The sequence below is a fragment of the Aquarana catesbeiana genome, linkage group LG09, assembly GCF_042186555.1.
Source record: "Aquarana catesbeiana isolate 2022-GZ linkage group LG09, ASM4218655v1, whole genome shotgun sequence".
Lineage (NCBI taxonomy): Eukaryota > Metazoa > Chordata > Amphibia > Anura > Ranidae > Aquarana > Aquarana catesbeiana.
In genome coordinates, this window is record NC_133332.1 from 157,075,452 (window position 1) to 157,099,048 (window position 23,597).

Sequence of the window (23,597 nt, forward strand, 5' to 3'; positions counted from 1 at the left end):
TCCCATCTACTCTTGTCTATGATCTGGTCTCAGAAGGGCCTGACCCTGTAAAGAAGTGACTGCATCGAAATATGCAGAGACCTTAAATGCTGGGTGGAGACTGCTCCAGGAAACCTGCCGATGACCGGGAAGTTTTTAATGCCACGGATCTTCCCCCAGGGCATGAAGCACCAACTGACTTCCTGCCACCCCTCGTACTCGAGTTTCTGGCCTCTCCTAGCCCCAAGTTTGACGACTTTGGAGTGGGAAGTTCAGAAGGCCCCTCCACCCCATTCAGTACCACAGACTGTACTGACTTATTTAAGGATTCAACCTTGGGGCTCAGAAGAACAGAAAGTATAAGACACGTCTAGACCTCTGCCTTCTGAGGCTCCCGAGTCATTAGCTGCAGATAAAGATTTTTCAAGTGAGTCTACAGAGAGTCAAGAGCAGGCGCCCTTACAGTTTAACTGTGGGCAGCTTTCTGCCAGATATTCTGACTATGTTGTCTGAACTTTTTGATTGTTCTATCTTAACCTTGCTTTGATTGTGCTCTTACCACTGTTGTTGTTTCTATGTTGTTGTGATGCAGAGGACAGCATCTGCTAAAAGGGGGAGTGTAGGCAGGTGCAGTCCACTTTTTCCACTGTAGGTGGCACTTGTCCGCAGTGGCATTGCAGTTGGAGAGGAAGTCGAGGTCCTCTGTTTTACTGGGTCACTGGGAAAGCTATCCAATTTGATTCTGGGTCAGGCAGAGCCAATTTGAGGCCCTGGTTCCGGGGCAGGGCATGAATTTTTCAAGTGGGCACATTAGGGACAGGTACCTTGCCTGGTAGAGACAGAACTAATGGCAGGGAAAGGTTCCTGTTGAGGGAAAGCATAGAGCTTGCAACTTCTTTTGAACATATTCCCATTTGGACACATGATAGATAGGCTGTATCCTCCTAACAGATGGTATCAGTTCAGCTGAAACCTGCTCTCTACACACTGTTGGACTTGTTAGTGTTTCCGGTTGGGTTGCCTTCCCACGGGATTTATTGTTGCGTACACAAAAAAAAGTTTTTACATTGCACTTGGGTTGTCTGTGTGTGTTATTGCTGCCACACCGTGCTGCACCCCACTTACAGGTAGATCCATTTCTGACTCAGGTAGAGAAGGTGGGGATGGAGCAAGTGCCTGGCAGTTTTGAGCTCTAGACAGAAATAGCTGAATTAAGGCCATTAACTGTCCAAGAAGGTCTGAAATAGTTGCAGAGAAATCTGCCTTTGTCAGATAGGCCATAAGATAGAATAAGGATCGGATTTGAAAACCTGAGGTTAAAATATGGTCCTGCTCCGATGCAAGGGACGCATTGTCACTCCGAGTGAGTGGTTTGAGTTTTTCAGGTCTTCAGTAGAGCACTTATGGAGTACAGTGCAGAAATGGGGGGCAATCTTATAGCAGGGCTGTTGACTGCAGAGAAGTCTTATCTGTGAAATCACACGGAAGAGAAGCGAATGTGACAATGCCTTACCGAGACTCTGTTCTCTTTAGCGATTAAAAGGAGATAGAACCCCTCAAATGCATTGCCATGCCCACTTCTTTTCCCATAGCATGTGATGCCACAGATGAGCCTTCCCCCACTGTCCACAGCACTGCAATAAAATCTGACAGAGTTTGCATTCAGGCATTAGTTTCTGTTTCTGACAAGTCCTGGCTTAGAACTCACATTTTGAATTGGAGTGACGTTTTCATGACGACTGATTCTTTTTATATACCTCTTTTGATTTGAGAGTCATGTGAGTGGCCACTTTTTATATTTATATGTTTTTTTAAAGTTTCATTCTACTGCACTTAGTTTGTGCCTTTTTTTTTAAATCCATTTGTTTGTCAACTTAACACTTTAACTGCAGAGGAGAAAAATTATGTAGCACCCTCTATCTTAGGTAGGGAGGTGCTAGGTATAGGTTTTGTGTAAGCTGCCAGCGCAGGTAAATTTAGGCAGGCCTATGCTGTGAGCTAGGCCTGTTTGTTTTGATCTGGTTGCAGGGGAGTGGTTTAGTATAGCATTAGGTGACTGACATGTACTTCAGCTCTTGAGCGCCTCCACTGTTTCCAGGGAGAAAGTTCTGGAAAGGAGGCAGGACAGAGATCTGGAGTGACATGGGGTGCATGTGGGTTCCTTGACCAATCCCCAACTTGGATTGGCAGGGGGCAGGCCTCCTACATATACCTATGGTCAGCCTGCTGGGGGAGGAATTGTCAGCTGGGTGAACTGGATGATGGAGTGTTAGACTGTCGTGTCTGAGGGAACCCCCTTTCTGAGGGGGTGTACCTCAGACGGGGAGCTCAGGAACTGGGAGGGAGCCTCTCTTTACACGGTGATAGAGAGGTGTCCTGGAACAGGAGCTGGAAGAGACAGTTGGGAGCATGTCCGGAGAAAGTAATTTGGGAGGGATCCAGGCCGCTTGTCGGTGAGTGGAAAGCTCTGAAAGAGACATGCCATGAGTTGGATGTAGAGCCAGAGGGAGAGACTGTGGTGTTGTGTCAGGTCGCTGCAGCCAGGAGGGCGGGCAGGATTTGCAATCGGACTTGCTGGGATCAGTAGTCCATCAAGTGCATTTATTTTTAATCAAATCAGTTGCTACCACAAAGGGGTACTGCAGACCCCTGCCTGCAAAGGGCTATAAAGAAAAGACACTAGGACTTAGTGAGGCCTGGTCATGTGCTAATGGTGTGACAGGAGGCTAAATTTGGACGGTGAAGCAAGTGCTCCAAAGTAGTGTGCTGGAGGAAGTGTGCTGAGGAAAAGACCGTCAAGTTTAGAGTCAACCATCTTTAAAATCTATAAAGAACTATTCATCTTATGGGCATCCCCTTGGTTTTCCCCAACCAAGTTAATCCCCTAAAAAAAAAAAAAAAAAAAAAAACAAGCAAGAGACTGTTCATTGAGTGAGGAAGTGCGGCTATGGCAGTTACTAAACCCAGTAATATGAAAATAGTTCATCTGCCCCCCCCTCACCACACACACACACACACACACACACACACACACACACACAGTGCCCACAGCGCCCACAACTTGTAAATCTTCTTTTTACATTAAAATGCTGCCACTATATACCTTTTTGGCTGATCTGTATACCACAGTCAGTAATAAACTGCACAATTTCTCCAGTGCTGAGAGTTCAGGTAGGAGGAGATTTCCACTTCAGCCTGAATACATGAATACATGCCCACAAGTGTGATGTCAATATCATGTGACCTGGCTAGCTCTGAGAACAAGTAATTATTCTCTTCGGCATAAAAGACACAACTGAGCATGTGCAGGTTGGCTACTCTGCCTGTATTAGCTGGCTTTCCCCAGATACAGTGCAGGAGGGGGAGGATCTATGCATACAGTATAAAACAGCCTTTTTACACAATGCAGAGGATTAACGCCTTAAGTTCCACAGTGAGTATAACACGCATGCTATAATGCTGCATATACAGACTGATTTTACTGTTGTGGGTTTAGTAACACTTTAAGCAATAACAGGTTAGTGCTTGACCCACAAAAACTTGTGGATTAGATACTGAAAGTAAAGTTAAATTCACATGGACATTTTTCAGCACGCAGGGGTGGCCTCCAGCAAAAATCAGTCAATTCTTGCTTGCCGCTATGAACTGTATAAACCTATGGACGGTGCCGCTGCTGTTCACATGTAACCACTCAGATGAGCCTCCGACCAACCCTGGACACAGCCAGCATGCTTTCAGAGTCATATTATTCATAGTTTTGGCCACCGCTAATCAGGCAATTTGGAAGCATTCATAGCACAAAGTGTTGCAGCATCCAGAGATCGCATTTAGCTGCCTTTGAATACAGCAAACGATTAGCTGTCGCCCCCCACCCCCCGGGGAGCCCTGATCTTAACATCGAGTCTGTCTGGGATTACATGAAGAGACTGAAGGATCTGAGGAAGCCTACATCCACAGAAGATCTGTGGTTAGTTCTTCAAGCTGTTTGGCATAGCCTACCAGCCACATTCCTTCAAAAACTGTGTACACAATTACTGTGGGTACCTAGAAGAATTGATGCTGGTTTGAAGCCAAAGGATAGTCACACCAAATATTGATTTACTTTGTATTTCTTTTCTGTTCAATTACTTTCCATTTTGTTCATTGATAAAAAAAACAAAAAAACAAAACAAAAAAAAAACCTATTAACACTTCTGTTTCTGAAAGCATTCTTAAGTTACAGCATTTTTCACACTGTGCCCTTTGCACAGTACTTTGTCAACTCAAAAGTGTGCATGTAGCTGTTTATACTTATTCAAACTAAGCATATACAGTATACGTATACATATGTACCCTACTGACTGTCTAAAACATTAGATTTAAGATCTACAGCTGGTGAGATCTTGGCACTAAAAAAGCTCGGATCTGTGCAGTTTTTCATTCCAGGTACCCTTAGTAAACAATACACATATCTCATGTTAAAAATCTACTGTGTAGATTACAATTTTAGCAGGTTACATAGCACTACAATAAATATCCAGAGTACACACAGGGTCTTTACCTCCAGTATGGCTCTTGGCAAAGCTGGCGTACAGGGGCTAGAACTGCTTCCAGATCCAAGTCTTCCATGAGCTTGTTGTATAAAACCGGTCCATTTTGCATGGCTTGGATCAGCATAGAAGGTCTTTTTTTCATGTATCTAAAAGCAGTCTATCATTATTTCATGTCATCTTAACTTAAAACATCCTAATACACAAACTAGAAAAGGTTGTATCCCCACTGGAAAAATGCTGTTGCTTCCTGGCAAAATAGAAAGTGATTGGGAATCTCACCAAGTAAGATACTTCCAAAGATAGGACCACAAAGTATTTCCATGCACATTTCCTGCACCGCGATCCAAACACGCAGAGTCTACAATCTTCTGGTGTCAACAGATTCCTAAGGACACCCCAAATGCAGATTGCAAATGCCACAGTTCCATGCAATCCAGTTGCAGTGCGTTTTTTTCTTTTTTAATAGTACATGCACTACTTTTGATGTGATCCAGTGCAATTTCAACTCCTTCAAATGAATGGACTGAAAATTGCATCACACTGAATCACACAGGAACACTGAGCGCATTCCTGTGAGATTCAGGGTGTGAACTGGCACTAAAGGCCCAAACACATGGTCAGAAAATCTGAAGATAAATTTCGTCCAATGAATGATCTGCCGATTTTCTGATCATTAGTATGCTGCTTTTGACAGCTGATTACGAATTTTCGGCAGACAAAAACTGGATGAGCAGGCTTGAAAATTTTTGTCTGATGTGACCACAACGTCAGATTTTCTTTTCATTAGTACGGTTTTCTCAGAAAAAAAAAATCTTAAGAGCAAGACTAGGCATGCTCAGCAATGAAAGAACACATACAAAACAATTCAACACATTACGTCACTTCTGACGTTGACTTCTGTTGTCAGAAAATTTTCTTATGGTGAGTACCCCCTTCACTTTCGATTTGAGACTAGCATCAAACAAAAATTCGTCCAATAATCTGACCATGTGTACAAGGCTTTAGAGGCTTGAAAAGTCAACAATGTTTTTATTGCTTTCCATGCCACAACCAAACCTCTCATGCAGCTATGGTAACATGAAGACAGCATGAAGGCACGTGAATTTTGTATAGTACACAATTGCACTTTATATTATAATATTTTTTTCTAACTAAATATTCGATCACAACAGTATGTCTTGTATGAATATTCAAATGTACTTGGGGTGTTTCTTTGATCCCATTAAAATAGATGGGCTGCTATGTTGCTATGTTATACTTCACCTTTAGACACATGCTAGACCATCCTTTTGTCTATAGGAGCCATTTGTCACTATAATTTATTGCTGGGATGCACAGTACAGAATACAGTATTGTCAGGGCTGGGCTCAGCCCTTCCTCCTCTGAGCTGGCCACTCAGCTGTCGGCTAATTGCCAGCTCCTATCTCTCCACAGCTACTCACCTGTTGATGATATATATCCTGCTCGTCAGACCTGCCTACTTAAGCTGTCCAGCCCAAAGGATCTCTGCCTTCGCCACATCACAGAGACTATCTCCTGCATTCCTGTTTAAAGACTTGCTTGGCTGACATCCCTTCTGGCTCCAGATCCTACTTGCTGTTCCACTACACTGATCCCTGACCTTCTGGCTTGGCTGACTATCTGTTCCGGTTACCGAACTTTTATTTCATGGTTTCTGACAACTATACAGAATCTTATAACAGAAACAGCCTATAACAAGCTCTTAAGAGCAGGATCAGAGCAAATGTAAACCTCATCACTCAAACTTGATAAGCTGGCAAATCATTCCAAATTATAGCAAGGAGGTGGGAAAATGTCATATGTAGCTCAGATATCTGCAATGGGGGAAGGCAAATAGTGATCGTTGGGGTAGTTTAAATGTATTTCTCAATAAAAAAACATGAACTTACATCATTAATGGGCTTCACATTTGTTTGATCGGCAGTATGATTTGTTAGTGCTACATGTTTCCCCATATGATCATGCTGGAGAAATAACAGCTGAGTCTGATCTTTGGGCAGTGTACGGTGAAATTTTCTTTGGCTTTGCAAATCTGTCTTCTAAACAAAAAATAAATACAAATAAACATGACAATATTACTTACTGTATCCTATTACTACCTCTACTACTACTACTACTACTACTACAAATAATAATATTGATTACAACAATCTTTTAGATTCCTTTGTAGCAATACTTCCGTAGGTGCTGCTAGTTTTTTGCCGAGGTCTTCCCTAGTTTAAGCCCCGCAGCCAGGCACACAGTATTTCCTGTAGTCAGGTGCACACAAGTATTGCTAGTTACTCCAATGACTAGTCTAGGGTGTGTAATGTGTTTGTTTTTTGTTTTGTTTTAGATTAGGAACTGGGATAGGGCAGGGGGATAGTAGGATACTCAAAACCTAAACTATTCACAGTTGAGGACAGCTTTCTTAGTGGAACTGTGTAGCAGATTGTACAGGACTGAGCAAAGTCCCTTGCAAAGAGAAGGAATTGAGTGCAATATGCTCTTCAGGACACCAGCTGGTATCCCCTTTAGCTTACACCCAGCAAATGACTTCTAGTACCCAGGGGGGATTGAGCAGCACAAGTCCCTAGAATCCCTTTAGGGGTCCATACTCACAAGGCCCTGGTCGCAAGTCACCTTCCTCCGTGATACCAGACAGGATCCATGGACATCCCTCCCTCAGTCAGCTCTAAAGAGAACCCTGTGTTTCAGCATTCAGGCCCTTAGGTCTCCCAACTGGGGCCTCGTAGCAGCTTGTGTTAGGGAGAGGCAACATGCCCCCTCCCCAACTGGACCTCTACTCTCCAGGAAAAGATCAGGATTTCAGGTGCTCCCTGAACATGAACACAGGCACCAAGCATGCCTAGGGGCACCTCCCTTCCAATTGGCTGGGGCTTCATCTATATTCATGTTGATCATCTGAATGGTTTCCACCTACAATCTAGAACCTTTCTAGGTTGCTTGGATACAGGGAAACTCCATACAGCATGAGCAGCATCAGAGCACCCTGAGCAGGCAGAACTAAACAATCACGGCTTCTGTTAAGCAGAAGCCCAAACACATTTACCTAGCTGCTCCTCTGTTAAGCAGAGGGACCAAAAACAATTTTACCCGCTCTAGTACCTACTTAGGAGGGTGCTACAATTAGCCAAAACATTTTCCCATTTTGGATTGCGCATGTAAGGATTTTTATTGCTTTCTGGGTTACTTCTGGGGAAATTCACCCCGCTTATTTCCTGGTGAACATTGACAATAGGCCACAAAGTGGTGGGAAATATAAAGTTTTACAGCTGCCACTGAAGCAGTAGGGGAAGAGAGATTTATACTGGGGACACTTGTTCTAGAGACACTTGTTAAAGCAATGCTTTCACTTTTGAAAGATATACTGTCACTTAATATTGTGTCTCCATTAAAGGAAGTGATGACATGTCCGGCCCCGTGTGTTAGGCTGGAAAGCCTGAGATCGATTTTTTTTTCTTTGATCTTAGGCTTTCCGAGGACCCGTCATGCCCTATTCCTATTACAAGGGATGTTTACATCCCTTGTAATAGGAAAAAAAGTGATCAAAAAGTAAAAAATTAAAAGGAAAGTGTACAAATATAAAAGAAGCGAATGTATACGTAGGTCGCGCCCGCATATGTAAACGACATTCAAACTACACATGAGGTATCGCCGTGAACGTTCGAATGAGAGCAATATTTCTAGCACTCCTCTGTAACTCTAACTAGCATCATCTTTCACATTACACAAAAAAATCGGGCTAACGTTAATGTTTTGTTTTTTTTTTTTCATTTTTGAAAGTGTTTTTTTCCCAAAAAATTAGCGTTTGAAAAATTGCTGTGCAAATACCGTGTGACATAAAAAGTTTGGGGTCCGGAGTAATTTTCTAGCAAAAAAATTATGATTTTTACATGCAGGAGAGAAGTGTCAGAACTGGCTTGGGAGCCGATTGGTTAAAATTGAGGTAGCTTCTTTCATCCCATAATAAAAATATACATCTTGTCTAGAGTTTTAATTTAATATTCTGATCATTTGATTGGTGTTTCTCATGTCTGAAGCACGTTATTACTGACTGCGCAATATGGGGGTCCTGGCTAAAATGCATTCTAGGATTCAAAAGGTCTCGCTCTGGTACCAGCATCTTTTTCTGGGTTTTTTTAAGTGCTAGTCTTTGGCTGTTTTGATTGACTGGCATGGGATGACATCACTCCCATGCATGTGCAAGAGAGCAGTCATCCCAGCACACTTGCAGTGTGCAGGAATGTAAGCTGAGCATACAAGTTACAATCAGAAGATTTCCCCTCTTATCCTGTTCCAGTGAAACAATGGCTTTTCCTTCACTTTCAGCCCTGGTAACAAATAGTCCTAACCCTGGGACACACAGAAAGTGTGAATCTCCCCATTAGAGACACAGACAATAAAAATGTCCAACCAATATTCTAGCTCTTCTCAGTGCTAACCAAAAACATGCCTTTAGGCACAATAATGTACTCTAGCATAGAGTATGACTGACTGTTGTTCACAAACATCTTTCTTACCATTCCGGGTATCGACTTTTCTGTTGGGTTGCTTTTTCCATCTGTTTTCTGTAATAGATCTTCATGCTGCAGTTTTTTGTTAATTTTAGAATTAAGACACTGTAATACTTTAAAACATTTAAAATCTCTCTATATTAGTCAAACAAGACACCAAATTTTACATGGAAACTAAATCATCATTCTTAATAGATGGAAGATGAATTACATTGAGTAGACTATACATTTACTATACATTTGTTTAACCAATTCAGTTTCTCAGATCCATGTGGGAATCTCTCTTGCATTAGAACAGTATTTCAGTTTCACAGTTCCTATACCCCTACTCAAAGTATATTAAAAACGCTACCATTTAAGCATAATGGTAAGTAGAACATAGGTTTGTAAGCACATAGAAAAATTGCTAATACTTTTTTAAAAGATGTGGCATCATACAATAGTATTCTTATTCCTTAGTGCCAGTTTTAAAATGCAGTAATTTACCACATCCAATCATAATTTACACTGCTGAAGTCAACCCAATGCAATATAGATTCTTACTAGCTGCTATAGGTCATGGCAGTTAATCAGGACACTTCATTTAATCAGGTTTACGTGTCTTAAAGCCCATCTTTTGGCAAACTTAAACCCACTCTGACTTCTTATCCAATTTAATCTTTAAAGTAAAAATTCCAAACTCCTTTTTTACCCGCCTAAGTCTGTCGCTGCTCACTAAGACCTCTTCCAGTAATGGAGACAGGATGGAGAGGAGATTTACATGTATTTATTCATTTATTAGTTCCTACTTTCTCCTTTTGTGAGAAGAAGGGGCGGCCTCTCAAATGTAAACAGTAATTATGTTTTTATTTGTGATCACTGTGATCGGCCATCACAGCGATCACAAGGTACAGAGCTACTGTAATTGACTGTGCCTTTTCCTAAGATTCCTTGCTGTCTTATGACAGCTGCAGCAGAAGCATTGTATACACACACACACACTGACTTTTTAAAAGTCAGAAGAACTTCCCCTAGCTGCCATTTTACTACAGTGGCCGGTGGTTAAAGTGTAATTACACTCTTTTTTTTTTTTTTTTTCCGGCTTTGATTAGTCTCTGCATTATTGTGTGAAAAACTGGTGGGGAACAGTGAGAAGACCCACAGGGGTAGGAGGCTTTTCTGAAGGAGTTCTGCAGCTATGTATAAGTTTGAGAAAATTGACAGCCTGCAGATTTATTTAGTAAAGTAAGGTGTGTATATATATATATATATATATATATATATATATATATATATATATATATATATAATATCATTTTTTTTGTTTTAAATAAAGTACTCTTATTCAAATCAAAAGTTTTAGCTATACATACTCTTTCCTTTTTCATAACACTAAATTATAAATGGGCTTGTACAGCAGTTGTCTTTTTCAAAATAAAAGCAGGGTGTACCACTATCATACAAAATAATAAGTTGTAAGTGGTACAGTGAAAATCAGCACTTCAAACGTCAGGGCTGCTATGCACTACTCATGTCCTTCCTAACTGTACCACACACATATGCTCAAGATTTATGTAAAAACAGTGCCGTGGCAGAAGATCCTCACAATAGTCAATGCTGCCAATGCTAAGGGGCATATTTTAAATGCAGTGAATGTGATTCAGTTGCTGTAATTAAATACACATACCCCAGGAGGAATAACCTGCAGTGAATAACAGATGAATGCCAGAGTCTGTGCTGTGTTTATGCCCCTGAAAGTATGTTGGTTTGAAGGTCAGTCCAACCAGTACTAACCTTTTAGTTGCCGATTTGAGTGAATTTCATTAGTTCTATTTTTTTGGGAACTTTCCTGGTGATCTCTGCATCTACGTTTCCTGTTCAGCCCTACTCATTCAGTCATCCTACTGCAGAAAAAAATGTTCTGTGTACCTTTTGCAGTCTTGTGAATAAAGATGGAAAAACCCATATGTAGCGGTACCCCTGTAGGAGTACCACTAGTGATGTGGCCCACAATTCTCAGTCACTCTAAGACCATGAACAGTCTATGTGCTTGTTTTTGTTTGTTTTATTGAGGGAATTTAACTTGGATGAGGTAAGGAAAATATGGGATACCCGATGAATTATAGAACAATCAATTGGGACGAACTATGTACGCTCCCTGTACACATTACTACTTCAGTCTCCTCCAGCATTTCCCTTGCTTGCAAACTATTCCTCTTCCTTCCTCCTGCACAACTCTTGACTCTCAGGATCAGCTAGCACAAAATGGTTAGGCCTGGCTCTGACTCAGCTAGACCTTAGCAACTGCCCTTTGCAGGCAGGGACTGCAGGTCCCTATGGTTTAGCAAGAAAACAGAAAGTCTCCAGTGCTAACTGTCCTACAGATGAACTACTGCTTCCAGTCAGTCCTCTTCAGGCCCTGCCAGCCCACCTGGCTGCAGCTGTCGGACTCCACTGCCCATGACACCACAGTCCACTCCATTGGCTCTGCATGCTCCCAACCCTCTCAGGCGTGCCTCCCCAGTCCTCCCAACTGTGCATGTCACTCACCAGCCCTCCTGGCTGTGACCAGTTGTTCCTCTCCTTGAAGACTTGCCCGTCAGTGCTAGCTCCTGCTGTCCTCTGTTCCTCCTGTGCCTCCTATCCAGAACCTTCACACTTTCTTGAATGGCTCTGTCTGCACCCGAGCCCCGGGCCTAAGGTCTACCCCCTACTGGGGAGCTCCCCTCCAAGGCCCTGACAGCCTAGCACTCCATATTCAAGCTCTGAACAACTCCAACATCCCCCCCCCCAAAGACCTGCCTAAATTTACCTACTCTACAGAACAAAAATCCTATTCTAGCACCTACCTAAGTAGAGGGTGCTACACATATAAGGAGCGAGAACCCTATTGGGGAAAGGTCTTCCAATGGGTAAATACAAAATACAAAAAATGCACTTTTAGTGGGGCAGGGAAAGGTTAGAGTTTCTAGCAATGTTTTTTGTTATCTGTTCCTTCCTAGGTCTGGTGAACACAGTGCCCCACATTTCTTGCACATGCCTCTCAGGAACAGGAAATTAGGGAAAATACCTCACTATCCAAAACTAAAAAAAAAATTGTCAACTTCTATGGGTTCTAATGAATAATTTGAGAAGACCCTGTCCTCACTGGATATTAGTAAAGTTCATACTTTGACTAAGTAAAGGTCATAGTGGTGGGGTATAGAGTATGGACCAAAGTTTGGAAAATATTGAACTTGGCAAGATAAGGCTTCTCAGCATGTCTTTCTGTTACCACACAATGTGCAGCTGGCATCTTAAATGTTCACCTAATTAGACAAACCTGAACCCTATGCTGTAATATTAAAAAAATAGATACAAGGTAAATACTTTTTTACAATATGTATATTACACTATTTGATGAGTGATTTTGGGTGCTTCTTCTCTTTAAAATGCTTCTATCACATGCGTGAGCTAGGTCATCTATATAACCCTTGTCCAATTGTGAACATAATAATCTTCAGGGCTGAATCCCTGCCGATCCAAAGACTGACTCCTCCTGTATTGTAATCAAATATTCACGGGTCTTTTACTGTGAATATCTATATATTGCTGAACTTTGTATTTTTTTACTTTGGAAAGTACAATGATGCCTTTCAGTAATAATTTGACATTTAAGTGAAAGACTTGTTTGTTTTCTGATGTACCTACTGTGTCTAAAAGTGACTGAACTTTGTTTGCTGTTCTCTCATTACCATCCTACTGTTAATTCAATGAGAAATTCAAGACATGTGCAACCTGTGTAGGTGCACGCTGTGTCATTCTGAGGAAGATGGCGCCTACAGCCGAATTGGTACCCCTATCAAAATAATAAAACTTATATTAATCAGAGAAAATGAAATACTCATAAAATACACTTGAAAGCCATATCTTTTTGGGGTGACCTGAGGTCTTTAGAAATACCCAACTTTGTTGGACCACATTCCACTGTCCTCAGGACTCTCACACAATAGACCTGTATTTATATTGGATTCTTTGATATTTGTGCAATTACGTAATCCCGGCAATTTTGATTAATGAATTCTGCACTGGGTGCACAAATCCACATGCACTTATTCAGTTAAAAATAAAAAATGTGCTGATTCCTACTTTTCACAAACCACACTCTTACATCTTTCTTAGGAACGAAAACATTGTAGTTGGATAAGACTCCCTTACCTGGCATTAGGTATTACACTGATTTTATAATCTTTGTATTTTATAAATTTACATGATGTATCATTATAGCACTCAAGGACATTTACTGCAGGTATAGTAGCCCATGCAGCTACTATGGGACCTGAAGGTGGGGACAGTACTTGCATAAGTTTGCTTACTCAAATTATTCAGTTCCACCCTCACAGAGAAAGATCGGCAATTGCTGTTTCAGGAGAACAGAAGCTAAGGCTTGACATACATCGTCTTTTTTTTTTTTTTTTTCAACCAGTTGCAGACTGACTTTCTAAGCTGTCAAGGCCTAGACTTGGAGTCTTCTCTGCACTGTGAAATCTCTCAAAATCTGTCAAAAGCAGGGGAAACTAGATCTGCACTTCCTGGCCTCCAGGATAACAACAAGCTGAACAAATTTGTGACTAAGACCAGGGATCTTCTAGCCTTCAGTGTAAATGCTCTGGTAAATCCTTGAACTCCATTCAAGTTTATTTTTATCTCACTTCTGATGAAGATCCTTCCCCCAAATGCTGGGCAAGATAGGGGAGGCAAATGTTGGGTCAGAAGCACAAACCTACTCAGACTTCTGGCAGATAAAACTTGGCCTCTTCCAAAAAATCCAGACTTACTGGTCCCAAGGTCAGCTATTCTCTCCTGCTTCTCAGTCACTGACTTTTGAAGCATGACTGTTGAAATCTAAGTCCTAAGGATAAGGGTATTTATGACTCATCTGTTCCCACCTTACTCTGAGCAAGAAATCCAATTCCTGAAAGTTTACTATTGCACATGGAAGGCTTACTTTGCTTAGCATGAGGGTAGAAAGCTGAGTCCCAGGGAATATTCTTATCACATGTATTTTGGTCTATCTTCAGTCTGCTTTGGCCCTTATGGGACAGGTTTCTGCATTACTTTTTTTTTCCAGCATTCTGCTGCTTCACCTGCCTTGCAATTCTAATCAAGACTTTTATTCCGAGAGTGGCTTGTTAATAAAAATCTCAAAATTTGACGAAGTGTCATCTTGGGATCTTAATCTGGTGCTCTGTTCTTTAGAAAGCCACTTTTGAACAGATTAGAGACATTCTGTTGAATGGTGAGTAGAACTTACTTGTAAGGTTACCTAACTGGTGAACAATACATCTGTTAGATGTGTTTCTGAGCTAGCAAACAGTTTTTTCTTGTTTTGCACATAGACAAGGAGGTTTTTGAGGCCAAAACCTTCTTTCCTACTTAAGGTGGTTTCTTTACACCTCAGTGATAACCTTTTTCTTCCTTCCCTTTGTCCTGCCCCAAAACATGACAAGGAAATTGCAATACATCATCTATCCTTCAAATTACAGATTTTAAGGGGGAACAAAAAAAAAAATGTAAAAAAATAATGGCATGGTGTCCCCCATTCCCCACCTTCCCCAACAAATCCATACCAGTCTCTTAATCTGAGCATGCAGCCTGGCAGTCCAGGAAAGGGGCACATCTGTGCTGCCCCTCTCGATCCATACCAGGCCACATGCCCTGAATATGGGGGGGGGGGGAGGGGGAAGGGCCCATGCCCCATGTGAATAAGTAAGGGGTATGTATTACCCCATACTCAATTGCAAAAAAAGTCAGTTGTAAAACACACTTCTTTATCAACAAAAAAAAAAGAAAAAAAGTCCAGTGTTGCAAATCCAGCATCAATTGCAAGGTGTGTTACCCATCAATCTTTGAAAGCAAAACCTGTGTTAACCTGTCCACTCATGCTGTACTCCCACCACTAATGAAAACTCTCTTTATACAGTGGGGATGGAAAGTATTCAGACCCCCTTAAATTTTTCACTCTTTGTTATATTGCAGCCATTTGCTAAAATCATTTAAGTTCATTTTTTTCCTCATTAATGTACACACAGCACCCCATATTGACAGAAAAACAAATAATTTTTTACATTTTTGCAGTATTATTAAAAAAGAAAAACTGAAATATCACATGATCCTAAGTATTCAGACCGTTTGCTGTGACACTCATATATTTAAATCAGGTGCTATCCATTTCTTCTGATCATCCTTGAGATGGTTCTAAACCATCATTTGAGTCCAGCTGTGTTTGATTATACTGATTGGACTTGATTAGAAAAGCCACACACCTGTCTATATAAGACCTTACAGCTCCCAGTGCATGTCAGAGCAAATGAGAATCATGAGGTCAAAGGAACTGCCTGAAGAGCTCAGAGACAGAATTGTGGCAAGGCACAGATCTGGCCAAGGTTACAAAAAAAATTCTGCTGCACTTAAGGTTCCTAAAAGCACAGTGGCCTCCATAATCCTTAAATGGAAGACGTTTAGGATGACCAGAACCCTTCCTAGAGCTGGCCGTCTGGCCAAACTGAGCTATCGGGGGAAAAGACCCTTGGTGAGAGAGGTAAAGAAGAACCCAAAGATCACTGTGACTGAGGTCCAGAGATGCAGTCGGGAGATGGGAGAAAGTTGTAGAAAGTCAACCATCACTGCAGCCCTCCACCAGTCGGGGCTTTATGGCAGAGTGGCCCAATGGAAGCCTCTTCTCAGTGCGAACACATGAAAACCCGCATGGAGTTTGCTAAAAAACACCTGAAGGACTCCAAGATGGTGAGAAATAAGATTCTCTGGTCTGATGATACCGATAGAACTGTTTGGCCTTAATTCTAAGCGGTATGTGTGGAGAAAACCAGGCACTGCTCATCACCTGTCCAATACAGTCCCAACAGTGAAGCATGGTGGTGGCAGCATCATGCTGTGGGGGTGTTTTTCAGCTGCAGGGACAGGACGACTGGTTGCAATCGAGGAAAAGATGAATGCGGCCAAGTACAGGGATATCCTGGATGAAAACCTTCTCTAGAGTGCTTAGGACCTCAGACTGGGCCGAAGGTTTACATTCCAACAAGACAATGACCCTAAGCACACATCTAAAAAAAGGAGTGGCTTCACAACAACTCCGTGACTGTTCTTGAATGGCCCAGCCAGAGCCCTGACTTAAACCCAATTGAGCATCTCTGGAGAGACCTAAAAATGGCTGTCCACCAACGTTTACCATCCAACCTGACAGAACTGGAGAGGATCGGCCAGGAGGAATGGCAGAGGATCCCCAAATCCAGGTGTGAAAAACTTGTTGCATCTTTCCCAAAAAGATTCATGGCTGTATTAGATCAAAAGGGTGCTTCTACTAAATACTGAGCAAAGGGTCTGTATACTTAGGACCATGTGATATTTCAGTTTTTCTGTTTTTAATATATCTGCAAAAATGTCAACAATTCTGTGTTTTTCTGTCAATATGGGGTGCTGTGTGTACATTAATGAGGAAAAAAATGAACTTAATTGATTTTAGCAAATGGCTGCAATATAACAAAGAGTGAAAAATTTAAGGGGGTCTGAATACTTTCCGTCCCCACTGTATATACAAGTGAGGCTTATGTAAAAGGGAGCCGTGATAGGGTGACGACATTGACCAAATATGACCATGGCTTTATTTTATCAGTGATTTCACCATCACCATGCCCCTTTAATTACATTGCTGGGGAGTCAGGATCTCGTAAGTGAATGGGCCTGGTGACAACGCTGCTTGTTGGCGATGCTGACACCTGTATGCTTAACCACCGCTGACAGCGGGGAGGTGTTATGGATTATACCTGTAATACCGCTATTATGCATGATGTTTGACTCCCACCAAACAGGTAAATGTTTGGGTACTTGAATGCGTGAATAGCCAAGGTTCAGACCAAACCTCAAGCTCATCCCTACCTGATAGCCACAGCCTCTCAGCCCTCATAAAGTGCATCATGCTTCCCGCTCCACCATTGCCTGGTGGATTGGGCAACTTGTCTTCAGGACTTATGCATTTAGAGGCAGAGTTCCTCCTTTCCCTACCAGAGTTCATTCCAATAAAGTCTCTTCAGTTTTTTTTAGAATTCAAGTACAACTAAAAGCAAAACCTTTTTTTTCTAGTTTTGAACATAGTGGAGATGGATTAGAACACCTGTCAGTTTTTTTTTTTTTTTTTTTTACTGTCTGTGCCCCCTTTAGGGAGATTCACCCTCACTATTTGTCCTGTTTAACATGATCATTGAAAGTGAAAATTAGAAGAAAATCTCAAATTTTGGTTTGTCCCCAGAAAAGTAATAGAGGGGGAATCTTTCACTGGGGGAAGTTCTAGTTAGTCCCCAAGGGATTACCTTAATTAGTAGGGATTTCCTCTCCCTTCCTGTTTGGCTATTGGACAGGGAGTGAAGGGAAATCTCCCCAATGGGACACAGATGGCAAAAAATAAACTGAGAGGGTTTTTTTTTTTTTTTACCCTCTCTTACTCTATCCAAAAAAAAAAAAAAAGCCTGTAGTTCTACTTTTAAGCATCTGCTTCCCAGATTTGCAAGGCTGCCACCTGGTTCTCTGTTCATATGATCTCCAAGTTCCATTAGGTGGTTTTTCTGGCCCTGAATCGTGCTTTAGCTGAAAGTTGTTCATGCTGTTATTTGAATGTTTTGTTCAGGTCCTGTAATCCTTGTTTTCTTGTGGGCCTGTAGGCTGTTCAATTTACTACTATGTTGTTGCCCACTGTTCTGTTTTTTCCATGGTCTATGAATGTTCCTGTATCTTGTACTGTATAATTAAGATAATATGATTTTTGACTTGCCTGTGAATTACTTATCTTGCCGTACAGGATAGAATACAGTGTCTTGATCATTACTTGCTGAAAAACTGGAATCTCAGAGTTGGCGAGGTTATGTGAGTAAATTCGGGGGGGCTAGCATGTGTTTTTGCCAGTGTCCAATCATCTGAAGGATGCTTGCAAGGTCTTTGAATACAAGTCCCATACTGTCAAGTACTGGAATTTACAGGTAATACATAATTCCTGTTTGAATTATGCATTAATGCAGTATGAATGTATGATATGATCAGTGTCCTGGCAGTTCTCTGACAGTGGCTTTTATGGTTCTCTTCTGCATCAAAGCTATACACAGGCAACTTTGACCTAAGTGTGCAGTGCTATGCTTTTTTTTTTTTGTCAATAAATTGCTACCTTTATTTACACCTGCGCCCTTGCTGCTGCATTTTCTTATGTGCTTCCTCTACCATGGTAAATTAATTGGGGAGATTGGCACATGCACAACTTTACAGAGAGCACAAGGAATGTTGTAAGGTGAATACATGGCCCCCACAATGAAAAAAGGTACCCTTGTCTGCCTTTTAAGGCATGCCAGTACAAATATTGGTGGGAATGATAAAGAAATGGAATACAAGTTTTGTTTAAAACTTTTTCCTTTTAATGTATGTTCTGTATAGTGATCTGGGCTCTCAATAACAACAATTTATTTTTGTTGGTAAAAAAAAAAATAATACTGTTTTTATAGCATAGGGAAAAACTAATAAGTAGTGTTAAAACAAATGTATTAATTAAGAATAGAAAGGCTAAGCACAAAAATGTCTTGCAAAATAAATAGTGCTCTGAAAAAAGATTAAATAATTAGAATAACATTTTAATAGAAGTATCTGAGCTAGCAATAATTGGACTGCTTAAGGACTTTAAAATGTAATATACAAATATTGTTATTATTGAACTTTACTTATGTTATTGTGAAAAATTATCCTTAAACTCTGCCCTGTAATTTTTTGTGTTCCTTGTAGCACGTGGATATATTCACAAACTATAGTAGTACAAGTAAATGTTATTAAAGTTTTTAAAGTTGAGACACAATTTAACAATTGCAGAAACTACATTTCTGCAACATGTCTGTAAATGTTCCCATTTAGTCAGGTCATGGTATAACTTTGGTAATGTTGAAGGCATTCATAGCTTATCCAAACCACTTCTTCGGTTCCAATGCATGTACTGTATTGGAACTGATCTGACTTGGTAAGCCACTTCTTTCCCTCCTTTTTTTTCTTCCATTTTGGCTCACATTTCTGGGTTTTCCTCAAATCCAGATATTATGTATGTAATGCCTGATATGCACTGGAACTGAGCAAGTGGCTTGGTAAGCTATAAAATATCTTCAACATGACAGGTCCAGTTGAATGTGACTACTATTGGCTATCACTGCAATACCGTTACATTTCCCCATGTTTTGCAGAATTTGACTGTAACGGCATAAGCTTTTAGAAGCTTTATCTTAAAGCGGAACTATAGGCAAAACTTTTTTTATTATTTTTGATAGAGTAAGGAAGGGTTATAACCCCTGTCATTTTTTTTTTTTTTTTCGTCATCTGTGTCCTATTGCGGAGATTTCCCTTTTACTTCCTGTCCCATAGCCAAACTGTAAACTGAGGGAATTTCTAGTGGACCCTTAGATCAACAGAACTAGTGTCATCATTGGAAGATTTCCCCTCTATTACTTTTCTGGGGACAACCCAGAAAAGTAGGGATTTTTTTTTACTTTCATTTTCAATAATAATGGACAAATAGAGAGGGTGAATTTTCCTAATGGGGACACAGACTGCAATAAAAAAACTCAATAGGTGTTCTAATCCCTCTCCATTCTGTCCAAAACCAAAAAAAAGTTTTTCCTTTTGGTTATACTTTAACCACTTGCCAACCTGCTCACACAGATATACTGTGGCAGGTCGGCTCTCCTGCGTGAATCGCCGAACCTGTACGGCGGCTCACGCAGGCGCAGTTGCAATCGGGCACACACTGCCGCCTGTGCACTCCCGCTGCATGCTGTGGGAGCGTTTACGCGGGTCGGGCGGACTCGATGTCTGCTAGCGACCCGTGATCGCCTTTTTACCAAAAATATGTAGAAGAATGCATATCGACCAAAACTAATGAATACAGTTTTTTTTTTTTTTTTTTTTTGGGGGGGGTTGGATATGTATTATAGCAAAACGTAAAAAAAAATTGTCTAAATTGTCGCTCTTTGTTACATAGTGCCAAAAAAAAAATGCAGAGGTGATTAAATACCACCAAAAGAAAGCTCTATTTGTGGGGAAAAAGGACATCAATTTTGTTTGGGTACAGCATCGAACGACAGCGCAGTTGTTAAAGTGACGCAGTGCCGTATCACAAAAAATGGCCTGGTCATTAAGGGGCAAATCTTTCTGGGGCTGAAGTGGTTAAGTTTGACTTTATTCATTCAATGATATGGACTGTGTTGTTTGACAAACAGATGGCCACTAGAGGGAGGGAGATTTGTATATGAAATAGTAAACTCTAGGCAGTTATAGTAACTAGTATTTAGTCATTATTCAAATACATGCAGCTTTTTTTACATCATTAAATGTATTTATTTTAAATGTAAGTAGCAGGGCTTTTTTCTGGTAGAACTTGCCAGAACTGCATTTCTGCACCTCCGCCAATGGACACTGGCTGTGGGAACAGTTTTTTAAAAATTGGGCTAGGAACTGCAGCTGAGCCAGCCATGGAGTAAGCAGGTGGCCGTATGTGCTGACACTGCTTTTTTAGTTCAGGCTGGCGGCTGCACCATCCCTCTTATTCCCTGGCTGTGTATGTATTGATCACATGGTTTGCAGGTTTGGCCCTTGCAGAGAATCCTGGAGCTGGAAACCAGGGGGCACTAAGCCGCTTCCCCTAGTTTCTAGAGGTGGTGGGTGGGGTTGGGATGTGGCTACATGCTTCCCTCCTCTCACAGCTGCTGCTTTATTCTAAATGGTCAAGCAGCTGAAGATTGGGCAGCAGATGAGCTGAGATAGCAGTGGGAAACTTTCATCTACAGTCAAATGGTAAATTGCTGATGGTGAAGAAGCTACCCCAGCAGGAATCCTATCCATCTCTCCCTCTCCAAGGCCCCTGCCCCCCCCCCCCCCCCCCTCCACTACATACTGCTCACTGACTGCTCTCCTACTACATACTGCTCACTGACCGCCCTTCCACCACATACTGCTCAATGACTTCTCTCCCACTACATACTGCTCACTGACTGCCCTTCCACTACATACTGCTCACTGACTGGTCTCCCACTACATATTGCTCAATGACTTCTCTCCCACTACATACTGCTCACTGATTTCCCTTCCACTACATATTGCTCACTGACTGCCCCACAACTGCATAGTGTGCACTGATTGCCCCCCACTACATACTGCGCACTGACTGCCCTTCCACTACATACTGCTCACTGACCTCCCTTCCACTACATACTGCTCACTGACTGCCCTCCCACTGCATATTGCTCAATGACTTCTCTCCTACTACATACTGCTCACTGACTGTCCCGCAACTGCATACTGTGCACTGACTACATACTGCTCATTGACTGCTCTCCCGCTACATATTACTCAATGACTTCTCTCCCGCTACATATTGCTCAATGACTTCTCTCCCACTACATACTGCTCACTGACCGCCCTTCCACTACATATTGCTCAATGACTTTTCTCTCACTACATACTGCTCACTGACTGCGCCCTTCTACTACATACTGCTCACTGACTGCCCTTCTATTACATACTGCTCACTGACTGCTCTCCCACTACATATTGCTCAATGACTTCTCTCCCACTACATACTGCTCACTTACTTCCCTTCCACTACATAATGCTCACTGACTGCCCCACAGCTGCATACTGTGCACTGATTGCCCCCCACTACATACTGCTCACTGACCTCCCTTCCACTACATACTGCTCACTGACTGCCCTCCCACTGCATATTGCTCAATGACTTCTCTCCTACTACATACTGCTCACTGACTGTCCCGCAACTGCATACTGTGCACTGACTACATACTGCTCATTGACTGCTCTCCCGCTACATATTACTCAATGACTTCTCTCCCGCTACATATTGCTCAATGACTTCTCTCCCACTACATACTGCTCACTTACTTCCCTTCCACTGCATATTGCTCACTGACCGCCCTTCCACTACATATTGCTCAATGATTTCTCTCCCACTACATACTGCTCACTGACTGCTCCCTTCTACTACATACTGCTCACTGACTGCCCTTCTACTACATACTGCTCACTGACTGCTCTCCCACTACATATTGCTCAATGACTTCTCTCCCACTACATACTGCTCACTGACTACTCTCCCACTACATACTGCTCACTTACTTCCCTTCCACTGCATATTGCTCACTGACTGCCCCACAACTGCATAGTGTGCACTGATTGCCCCCCACTACATACTGCGCACTGACTGCCCTTCCACTGCATACTATTCACCGACTGCTCCACCACTACATACTGCTCATTGACTGCCTTCCCACTACATACTGCACAATGACTCTCCCACCACTACATACTGCTCACTGACTGCTCCACCACTACATACTGCTCACTGACTGCCCCACCACTACATACTGCTCACTGACTGCCCCACCACTACATACTGCTCACTGACTGCCCCACCACTACATACTGCTCACTGACTGCCCCACCACTACATACTGCTCACTGACTGCCCCACCACTACATACTGCTCACTGACTGCCCCACCACTACATACTGCTCACTGAATGCCCCACCACTACATACTGCTAATTGTCCTGTTACTTTACCTTATCTTGTTACTACATGCCACTTGAATCAATGAACGTACACTGTCCATCAGAGATTAGGTGGCAGAGAAAAAGTACTGTGGGTGAAATCTCTGGATTGGAGCTGAGTACTGCAGCAAAAATTGATGTTATGGTATTTTTCAATGGGCTATCCATTTTCTTTTGATATTTTTTATTTGAATTCTTTTTGAGACATAGAAGTAAGCTGCTAAATAAAAAATGGTCACATTAAAGAGTTACTCCAATTATGTTTATTTACAACATAATATAGTTTCCCATTCAAGAGGTCTACCACTTCCATAAAGAGGCATTACAGTTTTTAATTAGCTAGGGCCACTCTCTCTGCTAGGATCAATTTAGCAACTGTTTTCACTGTGTAAAAATGCAGGGTTTGGAGCTCCTTCACTTTTATTTTACCAGAATTGAGGTTGTAAAGCAAATTCCACAATGTCATCTAGAGGAGATCTACTACTGAACATTATATAATCTGCTGTGTAGTGTTACCTGTTTCCTTTCTGCAGCATGTGGATCAATCAAAGCACATCTCTCATTCTCTGCGTGCTTCCTTCCCTCCTTCCTTTTTCCGTCTCGTTTTTGTCCTTCCCACTCCAGCAGTTTTGGCTCATATTCCTGGGTTTTCCTCAAATCCAGTTCTCTTTTCTGATGCTGTGCTCAAAAAAAAGGTACAATAACATACAGTGTAATATTTACCTGTGGTACGATGGCAAGAGATGTCTAAAGATCTCACAGTCTCACACTATGGGAAATTAAACTTGCTCAAGATACACTATATTGCCAAAAGTATTAGGACACCTGCCTTTACACACACATTATTTTTAATGGTATCCCAGTCTTAGTCTGTAGGGTTCAATAATGAGTTGGCCCACCCTTTGCAGCTATAACCGCTTCAATTCTAC

General features: G+C 41.7%; 1 protein-coding gene across 2 annotated transcripts in view; it reads right to left on the reverse strand.

Moving 5' to 3' along the window:
• NRK (Nik related kinase) overlaps positions 1–23,597 on the reverse strand; it is a 402,914-nt gene that overhangs the window by 177,998 nt on the left and 201,319 nt on the right. Inside the window, exons 13-16 of one of the 2 annotated variants that reach the window (XM_073599301.1) lie at positions 23,185–23,346; positions 9,056–9,103; positions 6,422–6,571; positions 4,520–4,657 (exon numbers count right to left, since the gene is read on the reverse strand). In XM_073599301.1, coding sequence (XP_073455402.1) covers positions 4,520–4,657; positions 6,422–6,571; positions 9,056–9,103; positions 23,185–23,346 — 498 coding nt within the window. Of the gene's footprint in view, positions 1–4,519; positions 4,658–6,421; positions 6,572–9,055; positions 9,122–23,184; positions 23,347–23,597 lie in introns of both variants that reach the window. The other variant, XM_073599300.1, reaches the window with a different exon arrangement.